General features: G+C 62.1%; 2 protein-coding genes across 2 annotated transcripts; both read left to right on the top strand.

The window, feature by feature from the left end:
• The first annotated feature begins 8,498 nt into the window (after positions 1-8,498).
• Positions 8,499-10,510, top strand: PRR35 (proline rich 35). Its single transcript, XM_016220691.2, has 2 exons — positions 8,499-9,592; positions 9,877-10,510. The coding sequence occupies exons 1-2, from the start codon at positions 8,499-8,501 to the stop codon at positions 10,508-10,510; spliced, it is 1,728 nt and encodes a 575-aa protein (XP_016076177.2).
• Positions 10,511-13,423: 2,913 nt separating this feature from the next.
• Positions 13,424-13,774, top strand: NHLRC4 (NHL repeat containing 4). Its single transcript, XM_016220682.2, is given in 4 exon segments — positions 13,424-13,538; positions 13,541-13,639; positions 13,642-13,716; positions 13,719-13,774. Coding segments are annotated over 4 exon segments (345 nt in total).
• The last annotated feature ends 1,268 nt before the right edge of the window (positions 13,775-15,042 follow it).

Here is a 15,042-nt window from a genome sequence, read left to right as displayed (position 1 = left end):
AAAGCCACCAGCAGTGTTCGCTCCAGGCGGGCCTCGGGCAGCAGGGGAGCTGCCACAACACATCTCACCTCGATGCCCAAAGACGCCCGCCCTGATCCACCACGACTGCGTTGACCACGCCGGACCCTCTCCCGTGGGGCGGGGGCCAGGCCTCGTATACCCCCCATCTGTCAGAGAGCTCGGTCACCCCTTTAGCCTGGACCAGATCCAATGGATGCCTGACATCCTTGTGGTGTCAGGCCAGGCAGGGGTCATCACAGTGGGACATGATGCTGCATGCCCACCCCCTTGCCAGCCTAGAGACCCCAGTTCACCCCAGCCAGCATCTCTCCCCTTGGATCTCAGCCTGTAGGGGAGGAAATTCCAACAAGGAGAGGGTAAGGGAAAGGGGGGACGCCACAGGCGAGACCTTTAGTTATGAAGTGTGAGGGGGGTGCTGGCAGGGGGCTGAGGTGGGGGTGTGGCCAGAGCCAGGGGAAGGCAGCTAGTGGTGAGAGGGATGGGACAGCCAGCCAGGCCAGCCTGAGGGGTAGACTTCAACTGTTGTGCCCTCAGCCATCACAGGGTGGCACGTGGACCCCAGGCCAAGTGTGAGGAGGGGGCAGGGCAAGTGACCACAGCAGGGAGAGGGCATGAGGTGGCGGGGGGCTTGATTCCCCACCTCAGCCTACTGTCTTTCTGGCCCTCTGGCTGTTGGAGCTTCTGGTTCCAGGCACTTCTGTTCCCCATCCTCCCCCTTCCCAACATTCCTGGCCCCCTCCCTGTCTCTGCCACTTGGGTTGGCCCTGTGTGCCCCCATGGCCCTCTCTCCCAGCCCCTCACCCAGGCTGCCTCTCTGCCCACCCATTGGCCATGGTGGCCTTCCCAGGGCTGGCGGTGATGTGTTCTCACTTGTGAGGCATCCCTGTCAGAAGCACTTAGTGTACAAATTAGCCTCTACCTCCCGCCTCCCTCTGCACAGCTCTGGGCGCTGGACTGACAGGGCCGAGGCTCCGGGCCCTATTCCGCCTGCCCCAGGGCCAGGGCCATGCAGCCCATGTGCACCCCTGGCCACCCACCCACGACCGAGCAGGAGGGTGGCCCCCAGCCAGCAGGGCTCCTCTCAAGGGCCCCACCTGACCTGGATGGGGCCACAGAGGGTGGGGTGTGCAGGGATATATTGGGGACCAGCACCTGGATCCACCCCCCAGTGTCAGGTCCAGTGCTGAGAGCCATGGGGTACAAACTGGAGTCATGCAGAGGCTCTGCAGCCCCCACACACCCCAGCTGCTTACCAGCCTGCCACTCAGGCAAGAAAAATCAGCTATGACAGGCCCAGGAAGGCCAGGCCCCGGGGGCCTGAGGAGCAACGCACACAGCTCCTCTTCCAACATATGGTTGCTGTCGGCCCAGGGCGCTGCTTGGCCAGTGCCAGCTCTGAAGCCGAGTGGGGGTTCAGGGAGCCCACACCTCTCATCCCACCTGCCTAGCCAGGCTGCTCCCTCAATGATCCAAAGGCTCCTGCCCCAGTTTGCATGCCTCCCACAACAGGGAGCTCACTCCTGCAGCCCCTCTCCATTACAGCAGCCTGAGATGCACACAGTCTCCACACCCCACACCAGGAGGGTTGGTGACCTAGTGGGTCTGGGGAGTACAGCACATGGGGAGGGCCAGCAGGGCTTGCAGAGGAGACAGCCCTGCAGCTAATTGAAGAATGAGGCACATTGAAGCCGTCACGGGACAGGGGCCAGCTACCCTGCAGCATCTGCTGGCCCAGGGCAGCAGGTGCCAGAGGACTTCTAGGGTTCCTGGTATCAGAAGTCTCCCAGCTGGGCCCCTTCAAAGTGGGCCAGTCTGGCAGCCCCCCTCACAGACTCCCTGGGGAACCCCCAGCCCTCTGTGTGATTGTAGTGGGTCATGAAATCCTGTTCAGATCCCCATCCACAGTCACCCAGCTCCATCATCTGGCTCTGCCCCTCCCCTCACAACCCTGCTGTGGGTCCCCAGTGCTCTTGGGGTCAGTGGCCTCAAGTGTGACCCCCTTATGGCCAAGCCCTGGGCCCACCCCTCTCAGCCTTGGGTCCCTGAGGCCACCTTGAATGGGTAAGATGGAAGAAGTGCCAAGGATGATCCGTGCTCTGGGCCCCAGGGGCTCGTGAACACTCAGGATGCTATGTGTGCCAGGGCTCATCAGTGAGTGGGTGAAAGGAGCCTTGGTCTTCATCCTGCATGGTGCCGACCCCTCCTAGGGGCTACCAGACCCTGCCTGGGGGCTTTAGTCCCCCTTCCTCTACCCACTGGGCAGGTGCAGACTAGCCTGATCCTACCTGTCCTGGTGAGAGCTGTGTGTGTAAACTGAGGGGATGAGACAGGCCTACTGGGCACTGTGCCACTGCCCCCTGCCTTCCCTGGACCCGCTGTCCATTCTGCCCCTGCACCCCACCCCCAGCACGCACATACCAGTGTTAATGGAGGTGACCAATGGCGGCCTGTGGCCAAGTCAGGCAGAAGTCAATGGCCAATATGACCTCTGGCTGGGAGCAGAGGAAGGGGCTGTGGGTTCCTACACCACCCTGCACCAGGACCAGCTGAGGAGAGAAGGCTGCTCCCCAGGACCTCACTGGTCCCAGAAGGCCCCAGAGACTAAGTCTCCATCACCCATTCTGCAAGTCAGGTGACTGAGGCAAGGGTTTCAGGACTTAGGGCAAAATGAGGACCAAGCCCCGTGCCAAGGGGGTTCCTGTCACTGCCTCAGGAGACAAAGACCACCCTCCTCGGTCCAAGCTCACGCCAACATGTGGGGTGAGTCCCAACGGGCAGGTTATCACCAACCTCCACACCCCACTTGGGTGGAAAATGGGACAGGCCTGGGGCACAACGTGTACCAGCTGTGAGGGAGCAGCTGTGCCTGGAGAGTCTCGAGCAGAAAGCACAGGGGTGTGGGGGCTGGCACTGGTGTCCTGGCCTTGCTGGTCTCCGTAGTGGGGATGGTCATGTGTACACCTGATGGGCTGGCCTGACATGCACAGGCCACTGGGCTGCAGCTGCAATCAAGCTCTTAGGACCCCACCACAACCCAAACAGCAAGTTCAGGGCCCACCTGCGCCCTGCACAGACCCCTCCTGGAAGCCCAGAAACATGCCCTAGTCATGGCCCTTGGGTGCTGAGTTCCTCTGGATGTGCCACCACCTCTCCTCTCACCCACATTTCTGGGGGGAAAACCAGCCACAATGGCAGCCCCCATGGCTGCTGTTGAGCCTTCCCTCCCCGGCCTCCTCCCTCTTCCAGAACCCAGAGTCCTAGCCTCTTCCTTCTCAGGGGCTCCTTGGTCACCAGGACATCACTGGCCTGTTCGCTCTGCATGCTTCGTGATCAATACCCTTCCTTCCCCTGGATGATGGCAACAGCCTTCAACCAGTCCATCGCCTGTGGTCACAGCTGTGGCCTCTCAGAGTGTCCAGCCAGTGAGGAGTAGAGAAGCACAAAGCTGTTCCCTGGACCAAGTGGCCAAGGCCTGGGATCCCCACCCCCACTGTCTCAAAGTGACCTGCGCCCCTGTCATCTCTGGGCAGTGCCTGTGATGAGGGGCCTGGGCCTGACTGAGCACGTCCAGGGTTGGGTTTGTGGGCAGAAGGAGCAGGCCTCCTGGCCTTCACTCTCCACAGGGCTGCTGGCGTGATGGCTGCTCAAGCTGTCTCTCAGCCCGGGGCTGCCTGCATGGTCAGCTGGTCAGCAGGGCCAGGCCAGGCGGGCAGAGAGGAGAAGGCTGGCACACTGTGCCACCCACAGCAGCCCTTCCTGCTCCGTGGACTTAATGGTGGGAAATGGAGCCACCCCAAGTTGCATCAGGGAAGGTGGCCCTGGGGCAGGAGGGAGACCGAACTGGGCACTCACCCTCACATCAGTGTCTTCACACTGGCTGCCTCACCGGAACCACAGAGCCCTGTTCCTTAAGAAAGCCTACTGTAATTGAACAGGGACACCTGTGCCAATAACTGGGCAATGGCCTGTCACCCTCCTGAACAAATTGGGAAACTGAGACCTGGCTCACCGGGCCCAGGACATGCTAGACTCTGGATCCAGCTCTCTCCAGTTCTCTTTTCCCCATTTGAGGTGTCACACCCAGGGGCCCCTAGTGGGTACTCCTTCCTTCCCCAACGTGCTCTTCCCCAAAAACTGAGCTGGGAATACCCTAGGAAACATATAGCTGAGCCTACAGGGAGAGTCAGGTGAACTCTCATGGGGGCCTCTGTGCCTCCATGGAGCCAACCTGGAGCAGCACTCACACCTCTGGCTGCAGATCTCATATCCTGCAGATCTCATACCCTGCCTGAAATGGCACCAACACACATCTCTGGGTTAAGGTACTTTCCCCTGAAAGAGGCAGGTTTGCTAGGAGAACCATGGCCTGGCCCTATCCTGGTGCCTGTGTCTATGTCCAGAATGGAACTGGCTGGCCAGATGAATTTCCATGAGGACCCAGCCGGGAGGCAGTGGGGCCCCAGACTGTTAAGATTTGATAGCTTCGGGAGCAATGTGGAAGCTGATAGACCCTGGGTGGGGCTGGGAGCAGCTCTGGCCATGAGGACATTAGGGGGAGGGTGTGTCACGGTGGGTCTGTGGGTAATCAAGCCTTTCCCTGGCCTCACCTCTCACCCACCCCAGGTCCTCCAGCAGTGGAGAGGAGTCCTGCAGACAGGAAGATGGAGGGCCTGGAAGTGCAGTCTTCCTGCGGCACCTGCCAGGAGAGTGAGGAGTCTGAGCTGGGACTGGAGGAGGTGGTAATGCCTCCAGGAAGTGGGGAGTGAGTGCATGGGTCAGTGGACAGGGCAAGGGTTTGGGGTGCAGATCCATTCAGCCTCCTGTTTGGAGAAGAGGAAATAGCACTGGAGGCAAGGCTCGGCCAGGCAGAGCTGGCCAGAAAAGGATTCCTGCTCCACTGTCTATGCCCTGGGCCATGCCGCGCAGCTCCGGGCTCCAGCTCAGTCCCCAGGACTAGGCTCTGTCCCCTCCTGGGCTGGGCTGCAGCCCTCCCCAGGCTGGCTCTGTTCCCCGCACCACCCCCTGTCCCGGGGCTTGGCCCCCAGGCCCTGGCTCAGGCAGGCAGCTGTCAGGGGCCAGAGTCCTGCCCTGACGGATGAGTGCTGACGGCCCCTCTCCATGTGCCCTCGGCCGCTGACACCCCATCACACCGCTACGGGGACCCCGGGAGACCTGGCCGCCTCTGCGCGCACCCCCGCGGCAGCCTGCAGGCGACGGGGGGCGGGGACGGTGCCAGGCGCCCCGCATTCGTCTGCACACCTGCGCCTCCACTCCTGGCTCCTCCGCGACGCTGCCGGTCCCTGGTGGTGCCACTGGTGTCACCGGCCACCGCTCTATCTAGGAGTTCCCGGCACTGCGGAGAGAGCTGACCGGGTCCAGGGCGCGCCAGGCTGGTGAGTGCGCTCGAGGGGGTGACTGTGCAAGAGGAGGGGGCGAGATGGGGGCCGGCGGGGAGCCGGTCACCTGGGGTGGCCAAGGAGAGACCGCAACCTGCGGCCGCTCCCCCCTCCCCCAGCCCGTGCCGGAGGTCTCAGCGCCCCCGGAGCCCGGCACCGCGGCGCACGCGCGGCCGCTCCTGCCGCCAACTTCAGTGGGTGCGAGTCCGCGTCGGGGGGACGCGGTCCGGGCGGAGGCTTCAGGGACTCGCCGCCAAGTGAGTGAACGCGGGCCGCGCGGGGGCCGCCCCAGCGCCGGGCCTCAGTTTCCCCCGCGGGAGTCCGTGTCGCTGCCCGGAGAGCCCGAGCCGGTTTCCCGTGGGGGTCTAGGGTCGCGGTCGGCGCCGGGTAGGGAGAAGGGTGCCGGGCGGAGCGGGAACGAGAAGTTTCTGCCTGATCCTGGCGGCGAGGCGCGGACTTCACGGGGCGCCGCGGGCTCGGCGCGGGCAGGGCGCGGGCAGGGCGCGGGCAGGGCGCGGGCAGGGCGGGCGGGCGGCGGCGCGCGCGGCGAAGTTCGGGGGCCGCGTGGGGCCGGGCGGGGCGCGAGGGCAACCGGGGCGGTGGGACGCCGGGAGTGTCCAGCGCATTCGCGTCCCAGGCCACCCCGGCCCCTACGTCCCCCCACTTCTCAGGGTCCAGACTCCGCGCACCGGGACCACCTGGGCAAAGCAGCCCCGTCTCCGTAGGAGGGTGCCCTCCAGGGCGAGGCTGGGAGGGCACGGGGGAGGGAGTTGAGATCCCATCCTAAGCCAAGGAGGAGCCTGGTCGCCCCCTCTGCCCTGTGTGGTGCTCCCCGAGTCCCAAAGGGGCCAGTGGGATGGGTGAGCTGTAATCCCTTGGTGGCTAGTGATTGCTCCAGGCACTGGTGTCCCTTCTCACATCCTGGGGCAGGGCCTCCTGCGCCTGGCCTGCCACCAGTTCTCTCCCGGACAAGGAAAGGTTAGTGGGGTCCGGGTGGCTGGGCTGGCACAGTGTGTGCACAGGCCCCTCTGGAAGTCACGGGTTGGGACACGTGTACAAATGAATGTGCCTTTGGATGTATGTGGGTGCGTGCTGGTGTCTGGGGGTGTCTTCTGCTTGTGCACAAGCTTGCCAGGTGGGTGTCAGGCATCCTCTGGGTCCCTGTGGGGTCAGCAGCTGCTGAGATGGTTCCTGAACAAACACCCCCCCACACTTTCTGAGTCCTGGGGCCTAGGAGAAGACCCCCCCCCAGTCCAGGGGCTGAGCTGGAGGTGAGGTGGGCGGTGCCACCAGGCGGCACAGCTGTGTGGCTCCCAGGGCTGGGTGATCGATGGCCCCAGCACAGCCGTCTCTATCTCCCCAGCATACATGCCCATTTGTCATCTGTATCTTAGGGGGGCTGGGGGCTGGGATGGGGCCTGCCTCTACACCCACCACCAAGTCCAGGGCGGTCTGCAGCCTCTTGGGGAGCCCAAAGCCTTTTCCTGGGCCCAGCCCTTTCTTCCCAACCCCTGTAGCCCTCTTGTAGCCCCATCCCTTCCCAGATGTGGACATCCACAAACCAGTGAGCTAGTCTCTGCTTGCCCTACCTTCCACGTCCTGGCCTTGACCATGCTGACCTCCCTCTCAAGGGCGTCTTCAGGTGGACAGCCTTCTCTACCCCTCTGGCTGTCCTCATAAAGGGGGTGCCACCCAGTGTTTGAGGGCAGCAGACATGATTGCTTGCCATGTGCAGTGCCCGAAGGCCAGCAGGGAGAACCTGCTCTCTGTGGCTGCCCAGCTGCCCCAGCCCCCTGCTTAACCCACTCGCCATCCCTGAGCCCTGAGGAGCAGGATGAGTGTATCTGTCCACATCCACGAGAGTGTGTGAACATGTGTGTTCTTGGGTATGTGGTATGTATGTATGTGTGGGCACACTGTACTGAATGTGTCTGAGTGCCTGCTCACACCCTGCCTGTGCTGTGAGTGCATTCATATGCAGTTAGCATGTCCACTTGGAGTGTGTGTGCTTGTGCCCAGGCCCATGAATTTTGGTGTCCACTCTGTTCTGAGTTGGCCCAGCTGTGCAGAGTTTGTCCCTCCAGGCGCTGAGTGAGGGCTCATCTAGAGCCTCATGAGCGTGTGTGCACACACTCTCCTTGCGCCCCACGCAGGCACACACCGGGGTGGTGGACAGCCCAGGTGGTGGCCCAGATGGAGTGCAGAGCGGCTTCTGAATGAACATGCAGGGCATGGGGAGAGGAAAAGGTCTTGGCCGAGCTCGGCAACTGCAGGCTCGGCTGCTGACCTGCCCGAAGCCACCCAGATGGAGCCAGGCTGAGCAGGTGGCTGTGCTGTGGGGCCATGCTGTGACGTCCACGCCCCCCAGCCTGGACTAGCCCCACGTGAGGCTGACCCCCTCAGAGACCTCCAGTACCCAGCAGGAGCACACACTCGTGCATGCACACATAGAGATTCAGAGCCTTCTGCCGGTTTCTCATCTCAGTGGCTTTTATCTCAGCTTCCTGGCACTGGCAGGGGATCTCTGGAGGGGAGTAAGACATGGAAGAGCTGATGTCCCCCAGGAACAGGCCTGGTCATACTTGGCTTCTTCCAGTCACTCAACAATGCCCGTTGGGTAGACAGAAACAGGCCTGGATGGAATCACCCTAGAACTGGGCCTGCTGGGGGCTAGCCAGGCCTGAGGTGGAGATAAAATATAGGATGCCTAGTTAAACTTAAATTTCAGGTAAAGAACAAATACTTTCTATAGTATGTTCCAAATATTGGCTAGATTATACTTATACTAAAAAAAGTATTTGTCATTTATTTGAGTCAGATGTAACTGAGCATCCTGCATTTTTATCAGCTACACTGGAAACCCTAGAAGTGTGTTGGGGAGGAACTAAACGATGAGGTGGGGAGAGCGTTCTAAGGTTGGGACTTCGTGTGCAAAGGCCATGGAAGCCCAGACTGCAGGGTGGAGGCGGTGCCATGCCCAGCTTCTAGCCCTGGAGCTCTGGGAGCCGACAGAGGCACTGACGAAGGCCCCCTTGTCTGCAGGTGGCCATGGTGCCGTGGCCTGTCCGCTAGCGGGTTGCCATGTCCCGAGAAGTGGCAGGATCATGCCGCCTGGGCTCCGGGGCAAGGGCACGGGCAAGAAAGCCCAAGAAGCCACACTACATCCCGCGGCCCTGGGGTAAGCCCTACAATTACAAGTGCTTCCAGTGCCCGTTCACCTGCCTGGAGAAGTCGCACCTGTACAACCACATGAAGTACAGCCTCTGCAAGGACTCCCTCTCGCTGCTGCTTGACTCCCCTGACTGGGCATGCCGCAGCGCCCCTGCCACATCCCGGCCCCTTGAGTCCACCACGGACTGCCCCCCTGACCCCACAGAACCTGGCAGGCGTCCCCGAGGGGCTCGGCTCCCAGATGCTCCTGCCACGCCCAACCTCATTGTCACTGACGTTCTCTCCTTGCACCACCCTGTAGGGGACCCCAAGCCAGAGGCTGAGGGGTCCCCAGGGACACCACCCCCTGCAGCAAAGGATGCCCAGAAGGGTGCGGGCCTTGGCGGGCTCCTGGCTGAGTCGTGGAAGCCAGGGCCGGGCAGGGGCCCCAGGAGCATGGTTGTGGTAGACTCGGCTGCAGTGGGCCCTGAAAGCAGCGTCCCCTGCTACCCTCCACCCACCTCCAGCGAGTTTCCTGAGGCGCAGAGCCTCCAGCTGTCCCTGCTGGGAGTCAACTACCCTCTTGGCCCCAGCCTCTTTTCCTACCTGGGGCCCTCCCTGGCCACTGCAGCCCATATGCCCTTCCTGGGCTCGGCCAGCCCTCTGCTTCCCCCAGCTTCCGCCTTCCCTGCCCTGCAGCCCCCCGAGTGCCCCACGCCTATCCCCCGCCTCTACTACCCTCTGCTCCTGGAGCACAGCCTGGGGCTGCAGGCGGGCAAGGCTGCCCCTGCCAAGCCCCCTGTCCCTCCCAAGGGACCCCCTGGGACTCTGGCCCCTGGGCTGCTGAAAGTGCCAGTACCTGGGCTGGGTGGGCCCTGGGCCTGTAGTGCCCCCAGGGATCCAGGGCAGGAGGGAGGACTGGAGCTGGCTGCCCAGAGTGATCTCAAGAGGAAGCTGCCCCTGGGAAGCAGGCTGGAGCGCCCGAAGGCCCCCTCCAGCTTGGCCAACTTTGGTTCCCAGAGCAGGTAGGTGTCAGAGTCCCCCAGTCATGTGGTGGGGGAGGGGGCGGCGGTTGAGGTTGGAGGAGGAGGGCTGGGCCCTGTCCTGACTTAGTATCCAGGAATATGGGCTTCAGGCCACAGGGAGGATGCTGAGACCAGAGAGCCAGCCTGTCTGTCCTTCTGGGGTCCCGGGTCTCTAGGCCATGGAGGAGACTGTAGAGGGGACATGAGGGGGAGTGGGGCAGAGCCTGGGGGAACTGGGGGTTCTGGGGGGCAGCACAGCCTTCTGACCAGTTCCTAATCCCTAGCCTGCAGAATGGCCCCTCCAGGATTCTCTGGCCTGACGACAAGGAGCCAGGCGACCCGGAGACCCTGGGCTCTGTTTCCCCCCTGCCCCAGCAGCCATCGGGCCTGGTACTGGGGGGCCCTGGGCATGTGTGCGAGGACCTGACACGGGCCCTCGGTGACTATGCTAGGGTGGAGCAGCGCCTGGGGCAGTTGGCCCCTGCCAGGGGCCTGGCCCCCCGGCCTCTTCGGGAGCAGCTGGGCAAGATCCGCAGGGAGCTACTCACCATCCACCAGGTGCTAGAGCAGGCCGTGCGGCCCCCAGACATGCCGCTGGACCTCTCTGTGAAACGGACGCCCTCCAAGGTACCTGAGGTGTCCTCAGGGTCCTGGGGGCAACCAGAGCTGGGCTCCATACTGGCCAGGGGAACCCCCGAGCCACCCAGAATGCTGGGTCCCACAGTGGCTGAGCCTTTCTCTGGCCATACCACCAAGTGTGAGGCTGACTCCAGCGTCCCACCCCCGGGTCTCCCCCTCCAAGCCCCAGACGACCCTGTCATTCCTGGCAGTAGCTGGGGCCCCCGTGGCAGAGCTGGGGGCTCCTGGGCCCTGGAGGCTGTCTCTGGCCTGCAGAGTTCCCCAGGTGCCGAGGTGTGACCACAGCTCCTGCTGCCACCTCTGTCCCTAACAGAGGCCCTTCCCCAACCCCATACCCACCACCTGACCCCCTGCCTGCCTCAGCCCCCGGAGGCGAGGCCTGGAGCCTGCCCAGCATGCCCATAAACAGATCCCACCCACCGTGGCCGTGGCCTGTCTCTGGGGCCCCACAGGGACTACAGAGAGTCATGGTTTTTTATTGATCACAGCTGTGGACATTAAAATAGAAACCACCTTCACACACCCTGCCTGAGTCTCCTCTTTCCCTTGCTGCTCCACTGCCACCGCTGCGGCACCTTCCCCCTGCGGAAATGTGCCCCCATGGGACGCCTGGGTGGGCAGTGTCCTGGGCTTCCCTGCCAGGGGTCCACCTTCAGATCCTGACCTGCCTCCTGTAGACTGGGCCCTCCCTGGAGGGGCAGAGTCTGGGGATAGAGTGGGGGGCTTTCCATCGGAAGGGGCACAGCAAAGAGGGGCAGGTGCATGTGGCCAGGGGGCTGGTCAGACCTGTGTCTCAGCACATTTGTGGTGGGCAGGGCCCTCCAGGCACGCCTCCAGCCCCTGTGTCTGGCAGGGCAGCCCTAATGTCAGATTCAGCTGGAGGCTGCTCCCGCTGTGCTTAAAAGGTACTCCCCACATTCTGTGGCCCAGGGCTGCTTGCCCGGCGTGGCCTCCACTGGGCCCCTGCCAGCCCCTGCAGCCATGATAGGCATCGGGTGGCCTTCACAGCTCGCTGCCTCCCTCCCAGCAGGGCTCGGCCGGACTTGGCCTTTCCCATAGAAGGGGGTAGGGGGCAGGTAGAGAGGGGTTCCCAGGGGACCCTTGGGCCCAGCTAATCACCTCTCTCCCTGGGAGTTGGCCACACCTCTGTGCCTACTTAGGAATGGCCCTGGGGAAGGCAGTTCCTATCTGCGCCTGGCTCCCCCAAGCTGGGTTAACCGGGCTGGGGCCAGTCGGAGCAGGACCTGTGGCTGCCCCATTAACTGCACCCGGCAGCAGATAGCATCAGGCGCCCTCCCCACCAAGGGGCGTTAAGAGCCAGTGTCCAGAGAGGGTGGTGCAGGCAGCCAGGTGGGGAGAGCTGTGAGTCTCAGGCAGAGCTGGCTGTCTGCCTTCCAGGGACTTCCCAGAGAAGCTGCAGGGGGCTGTGGGCTGAGCTAGGAAGTGTCCAGACAACCCCTGAGCCCTCAGCCTCCCATCCCATCGGCACCTGCAGTTGTCGTGTCTGCTGCTCCCTGATTTCTCATCACCCACAGGGCAGATGTGAGCCTGGCCCTGTGGGGGGAGATCACCCCAGTTTCACAGGTTCAGGAATGGCACCCGAGAGAGGACCCAACCTGCCCAGTCTCGGGGTGGGTGACAAGATGGACCCCTGGGTGTCCTCCACCCTGGACGCTGGTCCTGCTGGCGGATGGTGGGTGGGGCCACCTCATCTGCAGATATTTGCCCAGAGCCTGCTGAAGAATGAGCCCGTGACTGATACTGCAGAGGAGTGTGGGGTGGGGACGGCTGTAGGGGCCTCCCTGGAGAGGGGTCGGCATCCAGCCAAGCAGGAGCAGCAGGAAGAATGTCCCAGAGACCAGTGCAAAAGCCCCAAGGCAGGAATGTAGCAGCACTGGGGAGTCCCTGGGCTTAGCAGCTGAATGTCAGGCCTCCATAAGGCCCAATGGCTCCTCCTGCGCGCTCCTTTTTTGCCCATGTCAAGGTGGCTCCTCCCGCTCCCTCAGGCTCTAGTTTCCAAGAACAGAGGCTGCTGCTGGAGCAGGGCCCAGGTAGGAGACCCTTCCCACTGGCCTCCCTGGGTAAGGGCAGGTGGAGAGGCTTAGGACAGGCCCCCCGCCCCATCCCTCAGGGGTTGGAAGTCTCCAGGGACTGCGTGGGACCAATGGGCAGGTGCTCGGGCATTTCCCAGGAAGGGTCACTTTCCCTGCCTACAGGAAGGAAGGGTTTCATGGGCAGATGCGTTTGAGAAACACTCATCTGCCACCCCTGCCCCCACCTTGGAACATCTAATGCTCTTGGGCTCATTCGGGCCTCAGAGCAAAACCCACAGCAACCTTCATGGGTCCATGTCTCCCAGAATTGTATTCCAGGGATCACATCTGGGAAAATAGGACCTAGAGACACAGCTGGCTGCTAGGTTTGCAGCCTGAACCAGAATTGGGACCTGGTGGAACTGAGTTTGAATCCAGCTTCCACACCTCACACCCCACCCTCGTGCCTCAGTTGCCTCATCTGTAAAACAGGAGAACACCGGAACTGCCTGGAAGGGCACAGGGGAACCAAGGAAGCTGCTGCTTGGCACACAGTGGGACATTCTTTCTCCAGCAGCCCCAAACTTGGCCCAACCATAGTAACTTGCCTCAGAGAGGCTGAGCTCCCCACTCTGGCTTCCTGCTCTGACCTCCTGGGCTTCCCCACCAGCTAGCCAGCTGCCCCCCAGGGCCTTCATCTTACTCTGGACCAGCCTGAAGACTGCTTACTCCTGGTGCTCAGGAAGATCCCGGTGCTTGCAGGGGCTGGAGGGGGCCCCAAGGTCTGCACTGCTCCCCGGATGGCCTACTCTTCCTGACAGCTAGGGCTGCTCCCTGAATCTATGTGTTGGACCTTGAGGGATGCTCTGTCTGCCACCTGCCCTGCCGAGTACCAGGAGTCAGGGACTTCGTGCCAGAGGATGTGGCTGTGACAGCTTCTGGGCTCATGGTGGTCAGTGACCTTGTCCACCAGGCTGTCCACACACTCCAGCACACTTCCTGAGTGCCCCAAGGCCACTGGGTGATGGTGGGCACCTTCCTGGCCCCTTGGGGGCTGGCTGTGGATGCCATTGGCCGCTTCCTGGTAACAGACTATGTGCCTAGGGCTGTACACAGCTTTACATTGGGCCCCACCTTGGAGCTGCTGGCCCCAGCCTCCATGCTGGGTCCAGAGGGGTCCTGCTGGGTGGGCCTGGGGTCTAATAGGGGCTTTGTCACGAGTGAGAAGTTTGGGGATGTTCAGCTGTTCGGTAGTGCCTGCCAGCCCCTGGGCTCCCTGGGGGCCTGACAGGCCCTGCCTTTGGAAGCTTGGCAGGTATAAGCACTGATTCGGAGGGTAATGTTATAGTGGCAGACAAGCAGCAGTGCCAGGTTGACCCTTTCCATGGACTGGGACACCCATCTGCTTGGTGTTCGAGGGGTTGGGGTGGCCCTTGGTTATGGCCTGTGTGCCCAGGGCCAGCTCATGGTGACGCATGCAGGGGATGTCTACATCAAGATGTACCAGTAACACTCATAGCCTGACCAGGTGGACTCAGATGGCAGCAGCCCCCTCACTGTGCATGGGTCCAACCCCCAGGTCCACAGACCACCATGAGAAGAAGATTCAGGGTGGTAGGGTGCTCTAGGGATGCCAGCCATGCCTTCCTGATCCTGCACATTTGCTGAGCACCTAGTGGGCCAGGCCCTGGACTGGCCTCCTGTCTTCTTCTTGGAGAGAATTCATACTTGGTCAGCAGCCACAAATCAATTGCCTCCCAGCCTCCAAAGTTGGGTCCTCTCCATGCCCCAGTTCACTGTGCCCCAGCACTCACCACTCCCACGTCCACTCAGGAAGCCTGAGCTTTGGGGCCAGCAGCTGAAACCTGGAGATCTTTGGCGTGTTGGGCCAGCTGCCAGCACTTACCCAGGCAGACTCTCCCACCAGGTGCCCCAGTCCCAGTCCCATAATCAGTCATAGGCAGGCAGGGAGGGTGCGGCTGGGCTGGGCAGCCTGGGCAGGGGTGAGGCCCTTCACAATCCCCCATCCTAAGAGACGCCCAGGTTCTGAGCCTCCTGCAGCTTCTCTAGGCCCAGCTGAGGTAAGGGGGAGGCAGAGGAGGGGATACCCCGGAGGTCCTCTGGGTTGTCACATGGCTGGGTTGGGAGCCTCCATGGCCCTGGACACTTCTCCCTTGTGAGACTGTCTCACAGGCTGTCCACTCATTTTCTACTCTGTAAACCAGGACCAAACAGCTCCAAGCTCATGGGTGCGGGTGCTGGGAGGGTTCTGGACTGTAGTCAAGTCTAGGAGAGCCTTCCTATGAGGACATGTTCCTGCTGCTTAAAACAGTAGGAAAATGAGGCCCCAAAAGGGTGGGATAGTTTGGGGTGACTCTGAGTCTGGTGCCCAGACAGGCTCTTGGCCTCAGCAAGGTGTCTTCAGGGGGAGGGGACAGTGCCTGGTTCTGCCCCTGAGGGCTGATGAGGGGCTGCTCCTGTCTATTACCAGAACATTGGGGTCTGTGGTTTTTAGGCCACTCACCTCTGATAAGTTTCCCTCCATACATCCCTGCCCCTGTAGGTCAATGGGTCAATTGTAAAGCATGTGCAGTAAGTTCTCAATAGTTGTTGTTGCTGGTGTTAGGGGGATTGTACCCCAGAGCAGAAGGCGCCAGGGACGCCTCCTGAAGAAGATCAGATGGCTGAAGCCTCTGGGCTGGTCCTCCAGGGCCCAACAACTTCCTAGCCCACCTGTCCCTGGCAGGTGGGAGTGGGGGATGGAAAGGGCCTGGGGAC

This window comes from Miniopterus natalensis, chromosome 3, assembly GCF_054644295.1.
Source record: "Miniopterus natalensis isolate mMinNat1 chromosome 3, mMinNat1.hap1, whole genome shotgun sequence".
Taxonomy (NCBI): domain Eukaryota; kingdom Metazoa; phylum Chordata; class Mammalia; order Chiroptera; family Miniopteridae; genus Miniopterus; species Miniopterus natalensis.
This window is presented reverse-complemented; position numbering and strand designations above follow the sequence as displayed.

What these genes read in the sequence shown, in the direction of transcription:
- PRR35 (XM_016220691.2), top strand. Translation starts at nt 8,499, where the DNA reads ATGTCCCGAGAAGTGGCAGGATCATGCCGCCTGGGCTCCGGGGCAAGG. An exon ending in AACTTTGGTTCCCAGAGCAG is followed by an intron (nt 9,593 to 9,876) that starts GTAGGTGTCAGA and finishes CCTAATCCCTAG; the next exon opens with CCTGCAGAATGGCCCCTCCA.